The sequence below is a fragment of the Hermetia illucens genome, chromosome 1 (genome assembly GCF_905115235.1).
Source record: "Hermetia illucens chromosome 1, iHerIll2.2.curated.20191125, whole genome shotgun sequence".
NCBI classification, from domain to species: domain Eukaryota; kingdom Metazoa; phylum Arthropoda; class Insecta; order Diptera; family Stratiomyidae; genus Hermetia; species Hermetia illucens.
In genome coordinates this window covers 92,284,571-92,304,124 of record NC_051849.1, presented here as the reverse complement: position 1 = coordinate 92,304,124, position 19,554 = coordinate 92,284,571, and the positions used below count along the sequence as shown (strand labels likewise).

The 19,554-nt window shown below is 41.6% G+C and overlaps 1 protein-coding gene across 5 annotated transcripts in view; it reads left to right on the top strand.

Moving 5' to 3' along the window:
* The window catches only part of LOC119661765 (tyrosine-protein kinase Drl), a 119,254-nt gene that overhangs the window by 57,886 nt on the left and 41,814 nt on the right, over window positions 1-19,554 (top strand). For all 5 annotated transcript variants that reach the window (XM_038071239.1, XM_038071238.1, XM_038071237.1 and 2 more), the window contains exons 4-8: window positions 9,952-10,079; window positions 10,154-10,391; window positions 10,700-10,868; window positions 11,979-12,127; window positions 12,187-12,329. In XM_038071239.1, the coding sequence (XP_037927167.1) occupies window positions 9,952-10,079; window positions 10,154-10,391; window positions 10,700-10,868; window positions 11,979-12,127; window positions 12,187-12,329 (827 nt within the window). The remainder of the gene's footprint in view (window positions 1-9,951; window positions 10,080-10,153; window positions 10,392-10,699; window positions 10,869-11,978; window positions 12,128-12,186; window positions 12,330-19,554) is intronic.

Sequence of the window (19,554 nt, the reverse complement as noted above, 5' to 3'; positions counted from 1 at the left end):
CATTTATACATCCTAGCCCGAAATCATAGCATAACCCTTACGTTAGATGTGTGTACAATTTCAGTGAAGGAAATTAGGAAGTCAACCAGCTCAAAGATTTTGAATATTCAAATGGAGTTTCCTATCTGTCGCAGTCACATTTCTAAACTCATCCCACCCCATAGATTTTATCGCGAACAGTACAATCAGTAATATTCAGAACAAAGGATACTTGATATTCCTTTTCTGTTTTTCTTGTAAATAAACATGTTTTCTATTGCTCCGCAGTAACATCAATCCGCCAGGACACGCAATCATTGAAAGCTTCAGTGTCGCTTAGGCCCATCATTGACCCAGATCTTTTGTGTAAATGGACTCTCCCACAAAGTTTTTTCCTACATCGGCCAACGGAATATTCTTTTGTTATCACCTGGCCTAATCGTAACGAAATGCTTCAGATGAGCTGATAGTAAACTATCATCGCACAAAAATAAACTCGATAGATAACCGAAAGGAATTCTATTGACCCATTCCTTATCTGGCTGCCGACTAAGTAAATCTTTAGAAGCTTTTTGTCAGAAAATTGGAAAATTCAATCAACCTCTTACACAAACGGATTTAACAAACGCCAGTCTCTTCAGGCAGTACACGCATGGAGCTCAGTAACTTTACCGTCTATTTTCCTAGTTTCATCCACGTCTTCCTTCATTTCATCGATATAAGGAAACCAACGGAAAACAAACAACAGTTCCGCTCGTTATCGACAACAGAACGAATCCAATTTTTTGGTGACACAGAAAAGCTTCCAAAATGTTTTCTATTTTCCGCCTGGATTTCGAAATCCTTTTCCGACAAAGCCAATTGCAAGCACGCCCAGTTCTCTAGCAATTCTACAATTAGGTCGGCGGCAGATGGAGGGGCTAGGGTGGAAGCATTATACGTAGAAGCGCGACATCAGAAATGGGCGAAATGGGCATGGAGGTTCTGTTTGGAAGCACGTGGAAAATAAATTTCAGAACTTAATGCCTGCTTGCCTTCCTTAATAATGGCGAAACAAATAAAAGAAGAATGTCATTAAGTATATTTCGGATTTTTTTCTTTCTAAAAACAGTATATTATTCGAAAGCTATTTCATTTTCGTCCCCGTTTTATCTATAATGTAAGGAGGCACAGCATAGAGTGGATATGCGTAATTTAATATAAAACGCGGCATAAGAAATAATGGAAGTAGGCATTTATAATTGGATGTTTATCTGCTCGGAAGGCAGTGAAGCACTAGAGGCAGTGAACAGGGAATTAAGAATTGAAATTAAGTGTAGCAATCCAATTTGTTACCCCAAACACATTTCGAATTTGACTTGGAAAATAGAAGGCGACATGATTTTTATTACCTTAGACTTTTTTTATCAATTCAGAAACCCTTATTACGAATGCACGACTCGTTTGGTAGTACTGCATTGATTTTGATTTTAAGGATAATCCACACAACGGCAACATCAGTGCACTAGAATGAGTCGTTATATTGACCTTGTTTACCAGATTTATACTGACATTGAAATATCCATATTGATAACGTGAGGTAACAACACTCGTAGTCAGTCTAGGCTTTAGAAGAAGGCTCTGCAGTCCAATTTCATTCCTTGGTCTCCGGAAATCTTTGTCTCCATTTTTCTTGGTGGAGCCGCTGTGTCTGTTTCTCTGTCCATTAGTTCCTGTCAGACGATTATGTTGGACTCTCTCCAACTAAAACGGCTTTCTTATCCTTTCACTTTGCCAGATCAGAATTTAACCTAACTACTGTTCTCCTTCGTATTCCTGAATTGTTCAGGCTGGTTGTTTCCTTCCTAAGCCTTTTGTGGAAGGCTACGATCATCTTTTCAACATTCCGCCATATCGACTTCGACTTCAACGTATAGTAATAGTAATATGGTTACCATTCTCCCCTTGGTGGGGTATAGCGCATCAACCACATTGACCCCCCATCGTTTGCGGTTACCTGAAATGCCTTTCAGCACCCCCCATGACTTCTTGAGACACCGTCACTCCTCCTTTATTGTTCTGCGCCGAATGCCGTTGGGGCGACCTACTCATCGACCATTTTGGTAGAATAGATTCCATTGCATTGGGTAGCCCGCAATGCAATTTGCGGCCCTTCTTAATGTGTGGCCTATCCACGGCAATTCCATCTTCCGATCACAGTGCGCACAAATGGTACCCCTGTGCGCCAACCAAGTTCTTCGTTTGATATTGTGGCCAGCCTACTCCGATGATACGACCCAGACAGGTATTGAAGAAAGCTTAGGTGCTACTCCCATATAGCAACGCGGAAAGAACGCTAACACGGAACAATCTCAACTTGACCTTGGTGATGATGCCGCCTCAGTAGAAACCACGTTTCCTAGATATACAAATTAATCGACGCCTTCGATGCTCTACCCATTGCTGCAGATAGGGAGCGTGCGATGATCCGTCAGACTGAGAACCTTGGTTTTGTTAGTGTTTACCTTCAGTCCAACTCTACTTGCCTCTCTTTCCAAATCCAGAGCCATTTGGCCAAGGTCCAACACCCAGTGAGAGAGTAAACAGATGTCATCAACGTAGTTAAGGTGCTTGAGGAAAATGTCATCGTCCATAGAATTCCTCCGCATCGTCCTCCGGACAAGGCAGCAACATCACCGATAACAAGAAGATATAATCTCGGCCACAGGACTCATTCCAGGCGAACTCTGCTTTCGCCCTGAAAATCCTCGATTATTTGCCCGGTGCAGCACATTTTGCACCATCATATACCATTCTGATAACAACTATTAGTTTCTCTGGAATGCCCCTCCTGCATAAAGCACTCCAGATACACAGCCTATTCACGCTATTGAAAGCTTTTTCGAAATCGATGAAAAGCAGGTGTAGCGAAGATTTAAACTCTGCGCACTGTACCAAAATAATCCTCAAGGGGTGCAGGAGGATCTATCGATCAAGCTTTCGAGATCCGCTCCTGAAGTATTTTAGCTATTATCTTTGCAACGCAGGGAGCACGCAGATACCCCTCCAATTGTCACAATCAAAACGTGTGATTTTATTTTTGAAATCTTAAAAATCATCCCATTCTTCAACTCTCTGGGAAAGGTTCCAAGATTTCCGTACGAATGGAAGTATCAGATCTGCAGTAACCACACTTCCAACGATAAATAACTCTGCTAGGAGACCGTCAAGCCCAGCGGCTTTACTCCATTTGAGTGCATTGATGACCGAAATGGAGCAGTCCGTACCCGCATGTTGTTGTGAACTTTACCAGACGTGATACAGTTGAGAATCGCGTAACCAGTACAATAGGAAATTCTCTCTTGTCACGGCGTACACTAAGCTAGACTTCTCGGGATTTCACACGGTATTGGAGTTCGGGAACGTCACGCCCGCCTTCCCTCACAGCGGTTAGTAGGGCCTTTAACTCCTTCCATAACCGATCCGCTTCCATACTTCCCCAGTCAGCCAGATTTTGTCATGGTCGGCTCCCAGGTCAACAGAGCGCGCCTTGCGGTAGCTGTCAAAGGCAACCCGACACCGGGTTCACGTCTACTACCACTTGGCTTTCCTGAGTACAAAAGCACATTGCCGTAAAAGGGAGAGCAGTACTATCCGGAGTCCCATCATCTCCCTGGTATTCGGGCTCAAATTAGCAGCATTCTGAGGACCCTCGGTGCCGTTGTCGAGAAGCATGCGCTCATTCCAGAAACAAATCATAGTCCGTTTTCGATGGCCAAAGGTCTTCGGCGTAAGGTCAGTCACTATCCAAGGCGTTGTTGACATTTCGGTAGGAATAAAGTTTCAAAATTTGTTGGTTACTGGCCCATACATTTCTATACCTCTTAGTTTTATGACAAGCAGAGAAAACTTTGAGCGTATTCTTAACCTCCAGCACACAGGAGTTCAATATATGCTTCCTAATATTATTGGGTGTGCCAAGTGGTTGGAGCGCTAGGCTGTTCAAATCTCATTGATGGCAGAAGTTATCGTGACTGGATGTTGGATATCAGTCGACTCAGCTGCGAATTAGTACTTGAGTCAAATCAGGGTAATAATCTCGAGCGAGCACAACGCTGACCACATTGCCTCCTACAGGGTATTATAATCTTGTAGTGTACCGTTACCGTTACACGTTTCAAGGCCCTAATTAAACATGGATCGTTCCGCGAACGATTATTATATTCTGGGGTGTTTAGTGCTCCCGATTGTATCTTTTAATGGGAACCTTTGAACTGCTAACCTTGGACATTGGAGTAAAACATGAAAAATAAGTCAAATTTTCGTCCCCAAATCGATTGAGCTATGTTCGATAACTTCCAATTCAGTGCGACCAGCAATCTTTTTCTGACTTATTTCACTTCTCCGGCGACTCAACGATAGCTTGACTGAGCTCAAACTACCACCGACGGGTAGAAGATTATTCGGTATGATACTATCGATCATGAAGACATTGCCGTTCTCTCGCCAGAATACCAATTGGGATTACCCTTTCTATCACGTAGGCCGCCGATATGCAGTTTCCAATGTTCTTCTTTCTACTTTCTTTTCCAATGCATATCTCACACTGGAACTGCATATAATAGGATTGAACTGACCATCCTTGAGACAAAGTGGCGACGGTTCAGTCTTAAGCCACCTAGGTTTGGTATCATTCTCGCCATCACTGCTTCGATGTTGTCTGCCTTTGTAGCCCCACACTCCACATGTATGATAATTTGAAATTTAGCCTCTGGTCAATCACAACTCGCAAATACTGGAGCACAGCCTGGGAATGTATACTTTGTGTTCCAACTTTGATCTTGATAGATCTGCACTTCCTCCGCTTTATCATATGTCCTACTTCCGCCTTAAGTCCGCTGAACGACAGGCCGGAATTTTTCAACCAGGACTTAATGTTGTAATCAATTTCATTCATGTAAATCTAGACCTCATCAAGGAGCCATACAACAACTGTCAGTCAAATGTCGTCCGCGAAATCGATGGTGACTACGCCGATAGAAAGATCCAACACCAGAACTCGAAGAGTGAAAAAAGCCTATCAATTAAAAAGTCAGTAATGTTGCACACTAGGTACTTCAACCCATGTAATCCATATAGGGACTGTAGTATTTTACTCCATCTCGTAAAGTTGAAGTCATTTTTCACATCAAATGTGATCTTTACATAGAATCTGTCCTCGTCGAATACGACTTTAGTTATATGATAATACGTTAACCACTAGATTAACCCCGGTCGTAGATCAGTCTTCACTTGTAGCAATCGGAACAAACTTGTTGTAGATTATCCATTTGAATAATTTCCCAGAAGTATTTAGAAGGCATATTGGTCTGTAGGACGAAGGTTTCCCCAAAGGCTTGCTTCCTCCATTCCTTGGGAAGTGCCCCTTCATGAAGACATGCGGGAAATATCTCGGCAAACATATCTGGCGCTAGCGAGCAGCTTCATTTTCTACTATTTCCTTTGCGACTTCCGAGACCTCCTCCCCACTTATCATTGGAACTTCGATAAGATGTACTTGGGTAATGAGAAGAATAGCAGTAATCACATTTTGTGGAAAAGGTCCCTCCCTATTTCACGAAACATTTTAGGGCAAGTAACCGTTCGAGAGTGTTTGCCTTCCATTTTTGAAATTACTATTTTGTAGGTGCCACCGGAGGGGGTATTTGGTGTTCATTTCTGGGAAGAAATATGTCTTGATATGGACTTGTCACATGCTCGCCATAACTTTTGACCGATCTTAAAAGTATTATCATTCGCATTCGCTTCTAGCATTGTGTTGCAGCAGAACCTCTTTGAAGGTTTTCTCGTGGGTAATTTTCACTGTCGTGCTACTAGAAATCGTTACCTGAAGTGTCATTTCGTTTCGAAAAGTATTAATGCATCCTGCTTTCAAAAACAACATTTTGATGACATAATGAGATTGCTGATGGCCAAACCACCATCCTAAGTGGCCAGAGATGACCAAGAAGAGAAAGCTATCCCACAAAAAAAAGGTGGCGAAATTTATCGTGAAAGTCCGCAAATACTGAAACTCCACAGAAGTGTTCCATCAACATGCGCTTGTTTGCCTCTCTGCTTGCCAACCTCCGTCGAGTGCTCCGGTCTCTCACGTGTTATTATACGAAATTTGTCCTTTAACAAATGCGTGGGTCCGCAACGAAACTTAAAAATCAGGTCAACATGGTACCTATAGGTTATTCAACACGCAAGCTAAATCTGGAATTGCAAGTAAAAGAAATAACACCTTAACCGAGCCCGTGGAGCCGTAAAACTCCGGATCCAAGTGCCGCGATCGAGAAGGAAGATCCACGACGGATCGCACCCGCAGTCAATGCATCTCCTGCCTCAGATGTAAATGAGGCGCGGCTTTTGAGGCTCCTACCCTGCATTGACTTTGTCAGGCCATTAAAATTGGAGCGCGCACCTTGAATGAATGTGAGCTTTGCGGGTTTAGTGAGGAAGGGGCAAATAGAGTCCTCAAATCAAAACTCTCTCTTCATTTCACTACAAATCATTCATAAATGGAGGAACCAAATATAAAAAAAAGGAAACCAAACAAAACTAATAGTTTGTAAAAAAAATAAACTACAAATGAAAAGTAAGAAAAATATAAAGAAAACATAAGATTAAACTTAAATGACTAAGTAACACTAAGTAAAGAAAAATAAAATATGAAAAATAGCTTAAAAATCTACCACTTATCGAAGGGAAAACGCCAGATCCTGATCTGCAATATTAATAGCAAAAAGCATGAGAAATTACAATAAACTGAAGATTGAGGATGATTACTCCGAGGTAGTAACCATAAAAAGTGCCAAGTGCTAAACTTACGCATTAATGCATATTTTCAGAAAAACGTCATCGATTTTTACATGCACAGAAAATTCTAAAGCAATACATATGTACATATAAAACATAAAATAACGAAGAAATGTCAAATTAGGCAGGACCCCCCATCCGTAATAATAAATTAGCGAATAAACTGCCCGACTTTAGCAAAACCATTTAGAAGGAAACACTTACCTTCAAATTGTTATCGAAACTCCCCCTCAGGTAAAAAATATGGTTGTCATTTGCCCCTAAATGACACTTAGGATGTGAACCACACAAAGGTACCACAGTTGACGATTGCCTGAAGCATACTTCTCGCAAAGCTTGCACTCCGCCTCCATTATCGTGCGCCTTGTGTTTCTGGAGCGGCGCACTAGTCGGCTACTCGGGGATATTGGACTATAGGCCCGTCTTAATGTGAAACTTATCCACTACCACTTCCAAATTGTAGAGTAAATAATATTGGCGACAGAATACAGCTCTGGCAGATTCCGCTTCGCATTTCTACTCCCTTGGAAAGATTTCGTATTGTAAGGATTTCCATATGAGTGTAAATAACAGCTCTACAGAAACTGATGACCGGGAAGATTTCGCTTCTTTTTCCAAGACCAAGCCGTATTCGCATGTTTTGATGGCTAACTATTTCATCCACGGAGGGTCGAATTTCACCAAACCTTCCGCCTTATGAGCTAGTCAGTTTCGTAAATCAGGATGCCACCAGGGACAAACGAATTCTTTCTGGACAGAGTTTCATCATTCTTACTGTCCCTGTTGCAGCGAGAATTTTCCCCTGCCCTGGGAAGAAACCGTAAAATCGTCTTCGCTTATTATTTTTGAAGTTTGGGTATTAAACCCTAAACGAGGTGTCCGTGGACCAAAAAAAAGGGAGCAAATTGCTTCCCATTTGTTCCGGTCCGACATCAAGTAGATGCGGACTTAGGACCCCTCAATCCTTAAACACAATATGGTCAGCTCTTGCCAAGCTTTGTCCCGAAGTATGGGGGATTTAAGCTTAATATAAGTCACAGTCATGTCATGTTCTGCAAATTATATAAAGGAGCATGCAACATCTGCGAGCCGCTTCGGTCACGTTGTTCCCAGGACAGAGGTGAGGCAGCGTCTGACGATTTACATCTGCCCTAATATGAAACCGTAAAGCCATCTACGCCTAATATTTTTGTAGTTTGGGTACTAAGCCCTAAATATGGGGTCCGTGGACCAAGAAAAGAGGGAGTAAGTTACTTCCCATGTGGTCCTGTCCGACATCAAGTGGATGCGGACTTGGGACCCCTCAATCCTTAAACAAAATATAGGCAGCATGATTACCAGAAGACAGCGACGGAACTTCTTCTATCAGTAAGTTTTTGATGATATTTTTTTTGGACTTCAGTGGTGAACCAAAATGGAAAAAGTGCGCAGGGACGGGAATGGACGTAAAAAGTGATCTAACAGAACGAAATGCTTCGCCGCACGTCAATGTAGAGAGGATAGGAACCTAGGTAATTGTCGCCAGTGCTGAGTTCAGCCCGTCAAAATTCGCCTTACGAAAGCTAAAGTAGTTTTTGGAAAGATCAATGAGCGGTACAGGTGTTCTTGAAATGAAAAAAAGGGAAACGATGGTGGAAACGGAAGCAAGGCTGGGAGTAGTAAGCCGCCACAGCGGATGAAATTGAAAGGATAAAACAGAGCAATTAGCGGAATTTTATTATGTGAGCCTACTAGGGGTGGGACAGTCCATGAGATACGAGCCTATACACTCGAAGGATTGTTTAAATCTGATCAAGGAGAGCCTCCAGGATCATAGTAGGAATACTCACTGGTCATTGCAGGTATAAATTACCACCTGGGAAACTAGGGACATATACGGAAACTGTCTACAGATTCTGTGAGAAGAGTGACGAAACCTTCATGCATGTTCTGGTCTGCAGTGTTCCTCCATAGGACAGTGTTCCTCCATATATGGTCTGGAACAGTGTTCGGCACCTTTCCAAAGCAGGCTGAGGCACCTGGAAAAATACGTGAAGTAAGGAACATATTAAAATTCTCTCAAATCAAACGCTTGATGGACATACTTTAGTTTACAGGTATACTATAACCATTAAAGAATCACAGTAGTTCTTTTGGGACACAATGCTAATTCTCTTAAGAATGTTACCATTATCCCCAAGACAACTGCATTCTTTGAGAGTTTGAGATTCAGGAGGATACTACCACCAACACTTGCCACTCGGCATTTAAGTAATATATTTATACTGCTACTCTCGTATAGCAACACGGAAAGAACACTAGCTCAGAACAGTCCAACTTGATCTTGGTGCTGGGAAGACTGTATTTCCAGGAACCAGGAAAGTGCGACGATTGAGAACCTTGGTTTTGTTGGCGTTTATCTTAAGCCCAACTCTACTTGCCTCTTTTTACAAATTCAGAGCCATTTGACCAAATTCCATGACCCAAAAAAGAGCGAAAAGATTTCATAGACATAATCGAGGTGTTTAAGGAAAGATCATCATCATCATCCATTGAATTCCTCCACGTCCTCCGGACAAGGTAGCATGAATAACGTCACCAAAAACAAGAATAAATTGTATCGGTGATAGGATGAAACTTTCACGGACTCCGCTTTGAAGCTCAAAACACCGAGATTTTATCTCAGTGTAGCAAGTGACATTTTGCGCCATCATATGTCGCTCTGATAATAGCTATTAGTTCCTCCAGAATGGCCCTCCTGGCTGGAGCATTCCAGATACACCCTGTTCACGCTATCGAAATCGATGAAGAGCAGGTGCAGCGAAGATCTAAATTCCACGTACTGTTTCAAGCTATTATCTTTGAAACTGCAAGGATCACGCAAATATCCCTCCAATTTAATTTGATTCAAAAAATTCAGAAGCATATATATTCGTTGCGCATATGGAATCAGTTAATCTTATTTAATAGGGGTTGTTTATTCATATTTTTCGCAGCGTTAAGCTCAACTATTTGAACTCACATAACTCTCTTCTTCTGAAGTTAGAACTCACCATTTATTCCCCCAACATTTGGAACTGATAAAGCGATATCCGAATTGCGTAAACGTTAAACAATAAATTAAACTATTCGTAAAATTTACAAACTTTTCAGGACTGGAAGCGGAACTCTTTTACGTTCGAGAAGGTGCCATCAACGAATATGCCTTGCCATTTATTGTCCCAGTCCCGGCCGACATTTATGAATTGGAATTTTCCTGGCAAGTCCTAACCCGAGATCCAGTAAGTATAGACGAAAACGTAGTACCCCTTCTGTGAAAATAAATCTGTTACCAATTGATTTACAATAATTATAGCTTCCATACGACATCAGCATAAGCTACGACACCAAAAAACATGCTCTACTTCCACCCGAACTCAGCATCCCGCCAAAAGGATTCGTTCCGCTGACGGTCGAATCATTCACGATTCGCCTTCTGTGCACTGGAAACGAATCGGAGCAAGTGCCGATTATAATTCACATGCATATTCAGGGTCCACCCAGGACAAACGATACCAAATTAGATTTTAGGCGAAATAAAATTTGCCTCAAAGGTTTGTATTTTCACTATCTGCATGGTTTGCCCGATTGTCAAACTGACGTTGGCCTTCAACGTGTACATCTACTGTTAGAAAAATTATTCAAGATATACAACTATGCATGTTTATGTATATATCTTTTCATCAGATACCATTGGGTGAAAATTACTCGTGTAATCAACACAAATTCATACAATCGCCACAATAAAAAGTTTCATTTGAGTGGACTTTTTCTTTTTTTCGGTTCCAATTTAGCAATAGTTGTACATGTCTGAGGATACTTTTTCTCAAAATAAATTTTCAACATGATTCCAAATTCCCAGGAGTTTACCCAGCGCGTAATCAATCGCCAGCACCTGCTCAAGCTCCATCCCAAGGACCAGCCCTACTGGGTGCTGCCGCTTGTGCCATGGGGCTCGTCCTGGTCGTTGGGCTCATTGCCAGTGCCATGTACGTCCGAGCCCGGAAACAAATTCGTCAGGACTCGCTGCAGTAAGTGTGCAATGAATTTCATGCATATACTCTCTCCACACAGAATGTTTGTACACATACAAAGAAGACAACAACAAAGATACTTATAAACTATTCTAAATAACGTCCCTGGAAAACCAACCTGCCATTGAACTCGATATTTGCTAGTTGATTTTATCCATTCTGCAACGTCTGAACCCGAATGCACAGTACGTCGTGGAAGTAAGCTTGCAACTCTTCATCAAAATTTCAATCCAACGGACTGAAAAGATAGTCCTAATCTTATATGTTATGTCTACACCGCAGCCATTTGAGCGGAAGCACTTATTAAACTGTTTAAATCCTTTCACTACCACTGTCGAGAAGGAAACCGTAGCAGTCTATAAAATAAAGAAACGCAAACATGCAAATTTAATTTACTGAACTCACAAGCGTCCACTCCGAGCACATCCAAAGACCTCAGCCTCACAAGAGGAGACGAATTAAGGATCCTCTTTCGGAAAAATCCTCGCCCGTACTCAAAATTTCCAAACCAACTGTATATCTCGCCATTTGATACGGAAAATATATAGCTGTTGATTTTCTTCTTCATTTCACCCTAGACGTTATGGTCGCCATCGTCCTTGCAGTGCCTTCTCCGTTTTTGCTACGTGAGCGGAAATTTAAATTTCAAATAAGTTCATGACGGTATTTTCTCTGTTCCCGTTCTGTTTTCTAACACAGTCGTCCGCTCAATGTTTTCATGGTGGAGTGTCTTGAATGAAGATGAAGAATTCTTGGCATCGTTTAAGGCAAGGCTAATAATATGGGAAAAAATTCCGATTGAAATTCCTTACCTGTCAGGTGTTTCAATGTTGTTGCTGTTGTTTGTGCTGTTTGATAGGGTATGATCAGTGCTTTGCACCGTCTAAAAGATCCTAGAAAAACGATGCCGAGATAAAAACTCAGTGCATCATTGAGGATTTCTTCACGAAAGATACTGATTCCTTGGCATCTTCTTCAGAACGAATATTTCGTTTTTTCCAGGGACGTATCCTATATTTAGCTGTTGCTTGTAGTACGTATGCGGAAGACGTTATGTTATGTTCTCTTCTTTTCCCTTCTCTTTTTTTCTTGTTTTCCTGTTTTCAGCACAAGTTTCACGACTGCAGCGTATGGAAGTCATCAGAATGTATTCATACGGTTGGACCCTTTGGGAAGACCACCAAGTGTCAATAGTGGATCATACGCAACGATAGCTAGTTTGAATAAATTCCCATTAACCGAATCGAAAAAGTCCTGTAAGTACTGAAAGGATTCAATGTTCCTTTGAATATTTGTACGAGAATACTATTTGCAGGGTTCAAGAGTTCACCGACCCCCTCTCCATATGCGACAGCTTTACTTCCAATGGGCGACCAAATAGCAGAAACGATATATTCCAAACCAGAGTCCATTTGCCCTTCAAGAATTTCATACTACGCATCCTCGCAGTTAACACAGGTAACATAATTATATTATTCAATATTCAATCACCATTGATAACTCAGGAAAATCGAAGGATGAAATTGTTTCGAAAAGAGTTTCAATTACGAGCATATATTAAAATCTATCTACATGCTTTACTTAAGTAAGTAAGGAAGTTGAGTTTGCTATTAGTAATCATGTCAGAGGGAAACGGTTGATCATTCAAAATGAAGTGTATTTTAAACCTCCCCCATGTGGACCTTGCATAAATATATGATTATTGGGCCTATCTTGCCAGCAACGCAAGCAAGTACGTAAGTAAGTTTTCGAAACTGAAGCCAGTCATATGTTCGAATAGATATATTGTATGGTTGCCATTACCCAATAATTACGGCGTCCACCACATTTACGCCTCATGGTCGCCGGTGAAATGTCACTCAACGATAGTTGAGATATCTAGGTCTTCTGGTTTGCATTCCAACCTCAACTTAATGTTGTTGTGAAGGTGTCTGCATTTCCACATTTTATACGTCAGGTTACATAAAACTTGGGGCCATTATCCGCAGAAATAACACTGCCGAGATAAATATGTTGAACGGCGCCGTTCTGATCGTTAATGCGCAGAGAATCTTGGTCTTGTTGGTATTTATCTTCACTTCGACTCTGCTGCATCCTTCTCCAAATTCAAAGTCATGTGGTCAAGGTCCACGGCTCGGTGAGAGAGTAAGCAGATATCATCGGCCGAGTCGGGGTGATTGAAGAAAGATGTCAAGATTCAATGAAGTCCTCAAGGTACTCTGCCCACAAATACTGAAACCACGCGAAAGTTTCGGGTCAGCTTGGGTTTGCATACATCTGTGCTACCAAGGCTCGGGACTGATGAGAAGACCTACAAGTGTCCTTAAAGCAATGCATAGGACCGCATCGGGCCGCTGGCCTTTTGGAAAACTCCCGTGAACTAGAACCGAAAAAAATGTCGGCTCGACCGTCCTTTGTCCTTCCTTCTGCTTTGCCTGCATGGACTTTCTTACTCGTTTAAACTTTGTAATGAGTTCGGCGGTGGTTAAATGGCCGGGGAAAACCAAGAGAAGAGAGCTATCCCAAAAGTCTAAAAAGACGGCGAAATTGATCCATAAAAGTCCGCCCACAAATGTTGAAGCTCCTTCGAAGTGCACTGTTGATACGAGCTTGCGGGCCTCTATGCTAGTCATGCTCGGGAATCTGCGGGGGAGGGGGGGGGTGGATCCTTTGCGCAATTCGATTCCTCGCGTACCATTGTACAATAAACAAAAAGGAGATTCGCGCGAGTCTAACAAATGATCAACACTCGAGCTAAGCTTCAAATTAAAAATAAAAAAACAACGGCTCTATTGACCACGTGGGGCCCACGAGGCACGATACGCTGCCTACAGGTGTCGAGAATCGACCAACAATTTCACTTCCGCCTAAAAAAAAGAACACTTGTGATGGCGGCTCATTGCTCATCGATATTATTCATATTCAACATCAATATTCACTGGCTTGCGCGATGTTCAAGGTGTCTTCTAATCAGAAAGATAGCTCTCCCACTCTCAACCAGCAGCCGAATCGCAAAGGGGGACTTGGAATATTCGAGGCACACCACCTTTACAAATAGATGCGGACGCAATACTCAGGCGAAGGCAACTATTAAAGGATACATTTTCGCATATACAGAAGGCAGCTCATAAACCTACTGCTCGGCGCTGTTGATCTACATAATTAGATATACGTTGCCGGTCAGTTGAAATCCAATTACCCTTATGACATGCTTTGTGTTCGAACAGTATTTCGTCGATGATGAGGCAACAGAAGCTGCAAAAAGCCATAAACCTCTCATCATTGTCATTACAGTCGCTAAGATCATGTTTTCTCTTCACATGCCAGAACAAGATGTTGTCAGAATCACTTTTGCATTCAGATTACTCATCACGATTACAACTTTACCTCTTGAAAGCCTCTCCAGGATCACATTGAGCTGCTCACAGAAAGTCTACTTCTCCTTTTTATCTGAAGTCTCTAGTGAGCGTAGTACTTCTCCATTGAGATGATATTCTTTCTGGGCTGGAATCCCACAAGTTCCCAAAGCATAATGGCGCACATTTAGAAGCAGCAAGCATCTAACTAACCCCATGTTCACGCTTACTCCAAGCTGGGAGAATCCAGCAGCTTACCGCACATAAAACCAGAATGTCCAGCCTGTAGGGATAAAATTTCCGCTGAAGTTGGAGTGACGAGAGAGCATTTGTACATTCGAAAATGTGATCATAAATTGTTGACGAAAGCAAAAGGTCGAATATTCGAAGATTACAAAGTACCATTTCACATATAACATATAACAAATGGAGAATATTTTGAGTGACTTTTCAATTCCCATTACAATGCAAGCATATTTTAAGTGGACTCCGTGTACGATATCATTAAAGGGAGCTTTGAATTTATTTATAGACGCATTGCGACGACTATTAAGAGAACCTAATATGATAAAGGAGAGCATTTCCACAACATTACTGCTCTTAGGTATTACCAAAACTTTTCAGATGTTATCTGGGATCTAGATGTTTCTCGTTGTATTTCAACCACCATCCGCTTCGCGTTTGTATTTATTTATTTAGGTATCCAATTAGCTTTTGGATATTAACTCCCTCAGAAAATTCACCGCGATGCAGTACGCAACATTTAGCATCACAGGTATGTCGTTTTGATAACAGGTTTTAGCTTCTATATAATACTCTCCTGCATAGAACACTTCACTCCACTGAACGTAACTTCATTTTTCATCAGGAAGACCGCCAAGCGCGGTAGCAAGCTAGAGCGCATTGTTGTTACCACTCTTCTATTTGGAGGACGAGGCTATAGGAGGTAAACAATGAAATCACTTATTCATCTACTTCTACTGCTTTTGTTTCACATGTTACGGAAGCATTTACCTGTCTTGTTCCTAAAGCCCTTGCAGGTTGTGCTCAGCCTCGTTCTTACTGGTCGTTAAAGTCTTAAGCTCCGACATTCGCCTATCTCAAGGGTGAAGAAACCTAGGGTTCATCATTTGCTTCAGTGAGTTATTCAAAATATGTTATCACCACTGAAAATACGAGGCATATCCGAAAAGTAAGTGTCATCAATTTTTTTGTAGACTTCAGGAAAGTTAAATTAAAAAAAATACATGGTTACATTTCCAGATATGTAAGCTATTTTTCAACATAGTCGCCATTCGTTTTGAAGTAGGTCCCTAAACAAGTTTCCACCAGCTCCTTCACTCACTTTTCCACCTCCCTCTTCACTTCTTCGTTCATTAGATGCCTCTTTTCCACCCAAGTCCACCTTCAATGAAAAGAGCAGATGGTAATCTGAAAGCACCAGGTCAGGGTAATGCGAGGTGGTTCAAATTGCTTCGTGGCGTTGGCCATCCGTGGTCCAGAATTCTTGTGCAACAAACAGTTCGCCTTTGATAACATACGCCTCCTTATATTCTGAATAGCCTGCTTCAATTTTTTTGTCTCACAGTACTTTGCTGCGTTGATGGTCTCCTCCTGCGCTCGAATGTTCAATCACTACTATGTATGCTTTCATAGTCCAGAACACGGACACCATAATTTTGGCGCAAGCTGAAAAAGTGGGTCACTTCTGTTGAGACTCCCTTTTGGTTTCAGGAGCGCAGTGGACAACTAAACTCCACAAGCAAAAAAAAGCTATAAACTCAGTAAAAATCTCAACTAAATCTTGATAGCTTGAAGTTTTTTCTGAGGGCCGATGTGAAAATTTATATAAAATAAGGGGAGAGAAGGAACGCCTGCATAAGCTGATAACTTTCTCCTCGAACTCAAATTTTCGCTTTACGACGGTGTCCAGAGTGCAAAAGTATAGTGTCGGAAGAATAAGAAGAGTAATCCTCAGAGCCCTACAATGTTAGGCCCAGAATATCCAATTTGCTTTGCCAGAATTCTCACTCGATTCGAAAAAACCGAGATTCTGAAGTCTCTCGAGAGCCAGTCCTTGTTCGAGCCACTATTGTGGTAGGAAAAAAATTTCTCAATTTGCCGCTTGCTAGTCCACAAATCTCTGTCCGCATTAGTCGCCTTTTACGGTAAACGGAGGATATTTTGAGTGTATTCTTATACCCCAACTCAATGATCCAGTTATTATGGAAATTGTAATACAGTACACCTGCTATGTGTTTACTCAATATTTTGACACCTCGCATTCCTAGCAAGCATTCGGCACAGTGAATTATTAATTAGTAGTCCAAGGACGAAAGCATCCAAGCACGAAACTTCTGAAACGTCAACCGCCCTGCTATCAAACCCTACCTCCACTTCCACATTGTGATAGATCGAAGTCCATTCTTAACGAAAAACTGCTGCCGGAGAAGGATGAAGACGAGCTTCCTGCGCCTGAAACAGGACAAACTGTACCAATTCGTTCTCCAAGTCTAGAATTGGCTACGGCCGACAACCCTATACACAAAGCCGCCTGTTACAAGGCCACATAAGGAGCTTTGGATTAAACTGATGATACAACGACGAACTTCAGAAGAAGAACTTTATTATTGATATATCGCAAACAAATTGGGCCCTCCAAGTCCACCCAGCTGCTGATCTCCGCTGACGATATCGACATAATGAATGAAGAACAACCCGGGATGTGAATTTATCCAGATCATACATACTAATGGGAATCGGGGCAAGATCTTGTACGGCAAATTGACAAAAGCAAGACTTGGTCTGGTGGCAACGTCAGCACCAAAAAACGAAACAAAGAACAACGCCAGCGTACTAGGCAACTGAAAACCATAAGGATAAGAAAATACAACTTTGAAGCGCTTGATAATTTTTTCCATCTGGGGTCGAAAATGAGTGCCGATAACAGCTGTGATGACGAAATCCGTGCAAACCACAGAACCTACTATATTTTATACAAATTGCTCCGCCCGGAACGTCCCACATCACTTACTGCAGAGGAGAATGATCTTGCAAGTCCTCATGTATGTATGTTAGCCGTGTTCAAGAGGAGAATCCTGAGAAGAATTTTGGGGCCACTACAGAAGGATGGCCATTTCCGTAGTCTGTATAACGACGACCGCCTGGTTGTGCATGAAATCCCGCTCAATAAGCTGCGGTGGACAGCTCACCTTATCCGTTTGGAAAAGGATAATTAACCTAGCAGTTTATAAATAATAATAATAATAATCGTTGGCACAACAATCCATGTTGGATCAGGGCCTTGAAGTGTGTTAGAGCACTTCATTCAAGACCGTAACGGTACACTAGGAGGCAATGTGGTCAGCATTGCGCTCGCCCGAGATTATTACCCTGATTTGACTCAGGTACTCATTCACAGCTGAGTCGACTGGTATCCGACGTCAAATCACGATACAAATTCCACTGCCACCAGTGAGATTTGAACCGCGACCTTCCATACGACAGCCTTGCGCTCTAACCACTCAGCTATCCGGACACAAAGCAATTTATAAAGGCAATAAATATGGAAATGGAATATGGAAAAAGAAGAAGACAAAGCGATGGTATAGGCTTGGACGCCACACACAATGGTTGTCGTCGTGGAATGTCTAGAGTTGTGACTAAGGCAGGTCGGTTATTGCTCCAGGGGAGCTCCCGTGCGCGTAAACGATGAGTACACAATTTTATTTTTGCCGAATATAGAATGGTAAGATAGACAATGAAAGGTCTGGATCAGTACGTTCCGAAGTCGGGGTCAATAACTACAAGGACCCGTTATCAAATACATAGAACCATCATGTACCTAATTATCCTTACATAAAAAATCAACAGAATCTTTGATACCTAAAGCGCTGGGTCTCCGCCTCAATGGTTTCTACTTCTGATTAGAAATTCCCTGTATTCAACCAGCAATTATGCTGTCCATAACCAGCTTTCTTGTTAAGGTTGCTTTTTAGATGAGCCAATATTAATCATGGATGTAAACATCTAGGGCAGTAAAAAATAAATAATACTATTTTGCACACACCACCCAACTGGCATGCCACTCTAGAGTACTTGAATTATAACTCAAACGGACTTGACACACATGTACCCATACGTTTCTATTCGAGTGCGGCCTCTCCTCGAATAGAGCATGCTTTATAATCGCGTTGACATTTCACTTCATTCCACTTCATCTTCATGTAATATGCCGTGACAAAACCACATTTCTTAGCTATCCCCATGAGGGACGGCCCACCTAGCACTTGAAAGGTCATATATGATGTAAACTTCCTAATATTTATATAGGAAAACCTCTAAAAAATCAGGCTTGTCCTTGTCATCATTGTCCTGATTATGTCAGCCCATAAAAATCAAGTCCTTGCTTGGAACTCGAATTCTCTAAGTGAATCCCAAAATCGAATTTAAATTCAAATCTACGTATTCCTACTTAGGAAATTCCAAAGGGAATGGGGCCGAAGTATTTGTTGCTTACATCAGTTCAATTGAAGATCCCAGTAACCCACCTCAAGAACCTGTTATGAATATAAGGAATGGGCGGAATGAAGTGCTGAAATTCAGAGATCCACAACCAATGGCTTTGATTTCAGAACATTGGATGAACCCTAAAAATGAAATCAACAATTGAAAATTGCTGTACAAATAGATGTAACATCGTTTTAGCCCTTTTAGGTTTGTTTAACAACATATTCTGTTGTAAAAAAAACATAGGAAACTCCTAACAACAAAAGTCTCTTTTATATCCTCCTGTAATCATAATTACTCTTTGTGTACATGTAAAGCCTTATCCTTTCATGGGAAATACAATACAATACGATATAATAATTTATGTACTAAATATTGAAAACACTAAAGCCACCCCAGGAAAAGGTTGAGCGCCATGACGTGAGCTGAAATACGTGAAATGTTTTCAGGTGACAAAAGCTTTTGTTAATGCCGTCGTCATAGAAATTGTGTCACGTTGGTGCGGATAAACATGTAAGCAAGTAAACGTACTCAAAGCTACCAGGTATGATTGCTTTACGTCTCGAGTCAGCCTCACAAATTCTATGAATGTAGGGAAGGATATGCTCAAAGTTGAACTGAAAACTTCATTCTCATCATCGATTCTAGAGATAAATGCTTGTCACCCTTCTCGACAACTCTCTACTTAAATTAATTTACTTAGTACCTTTGAAGGCTGGATCCCTTGGAGTTTCAAGGGCTTGGGTGCTACTCTCCCTAGAACCTATGAAATTATCCCCAGGCATTCAGAAATTGCCTCGTCGTGATAGGTTGGAGAT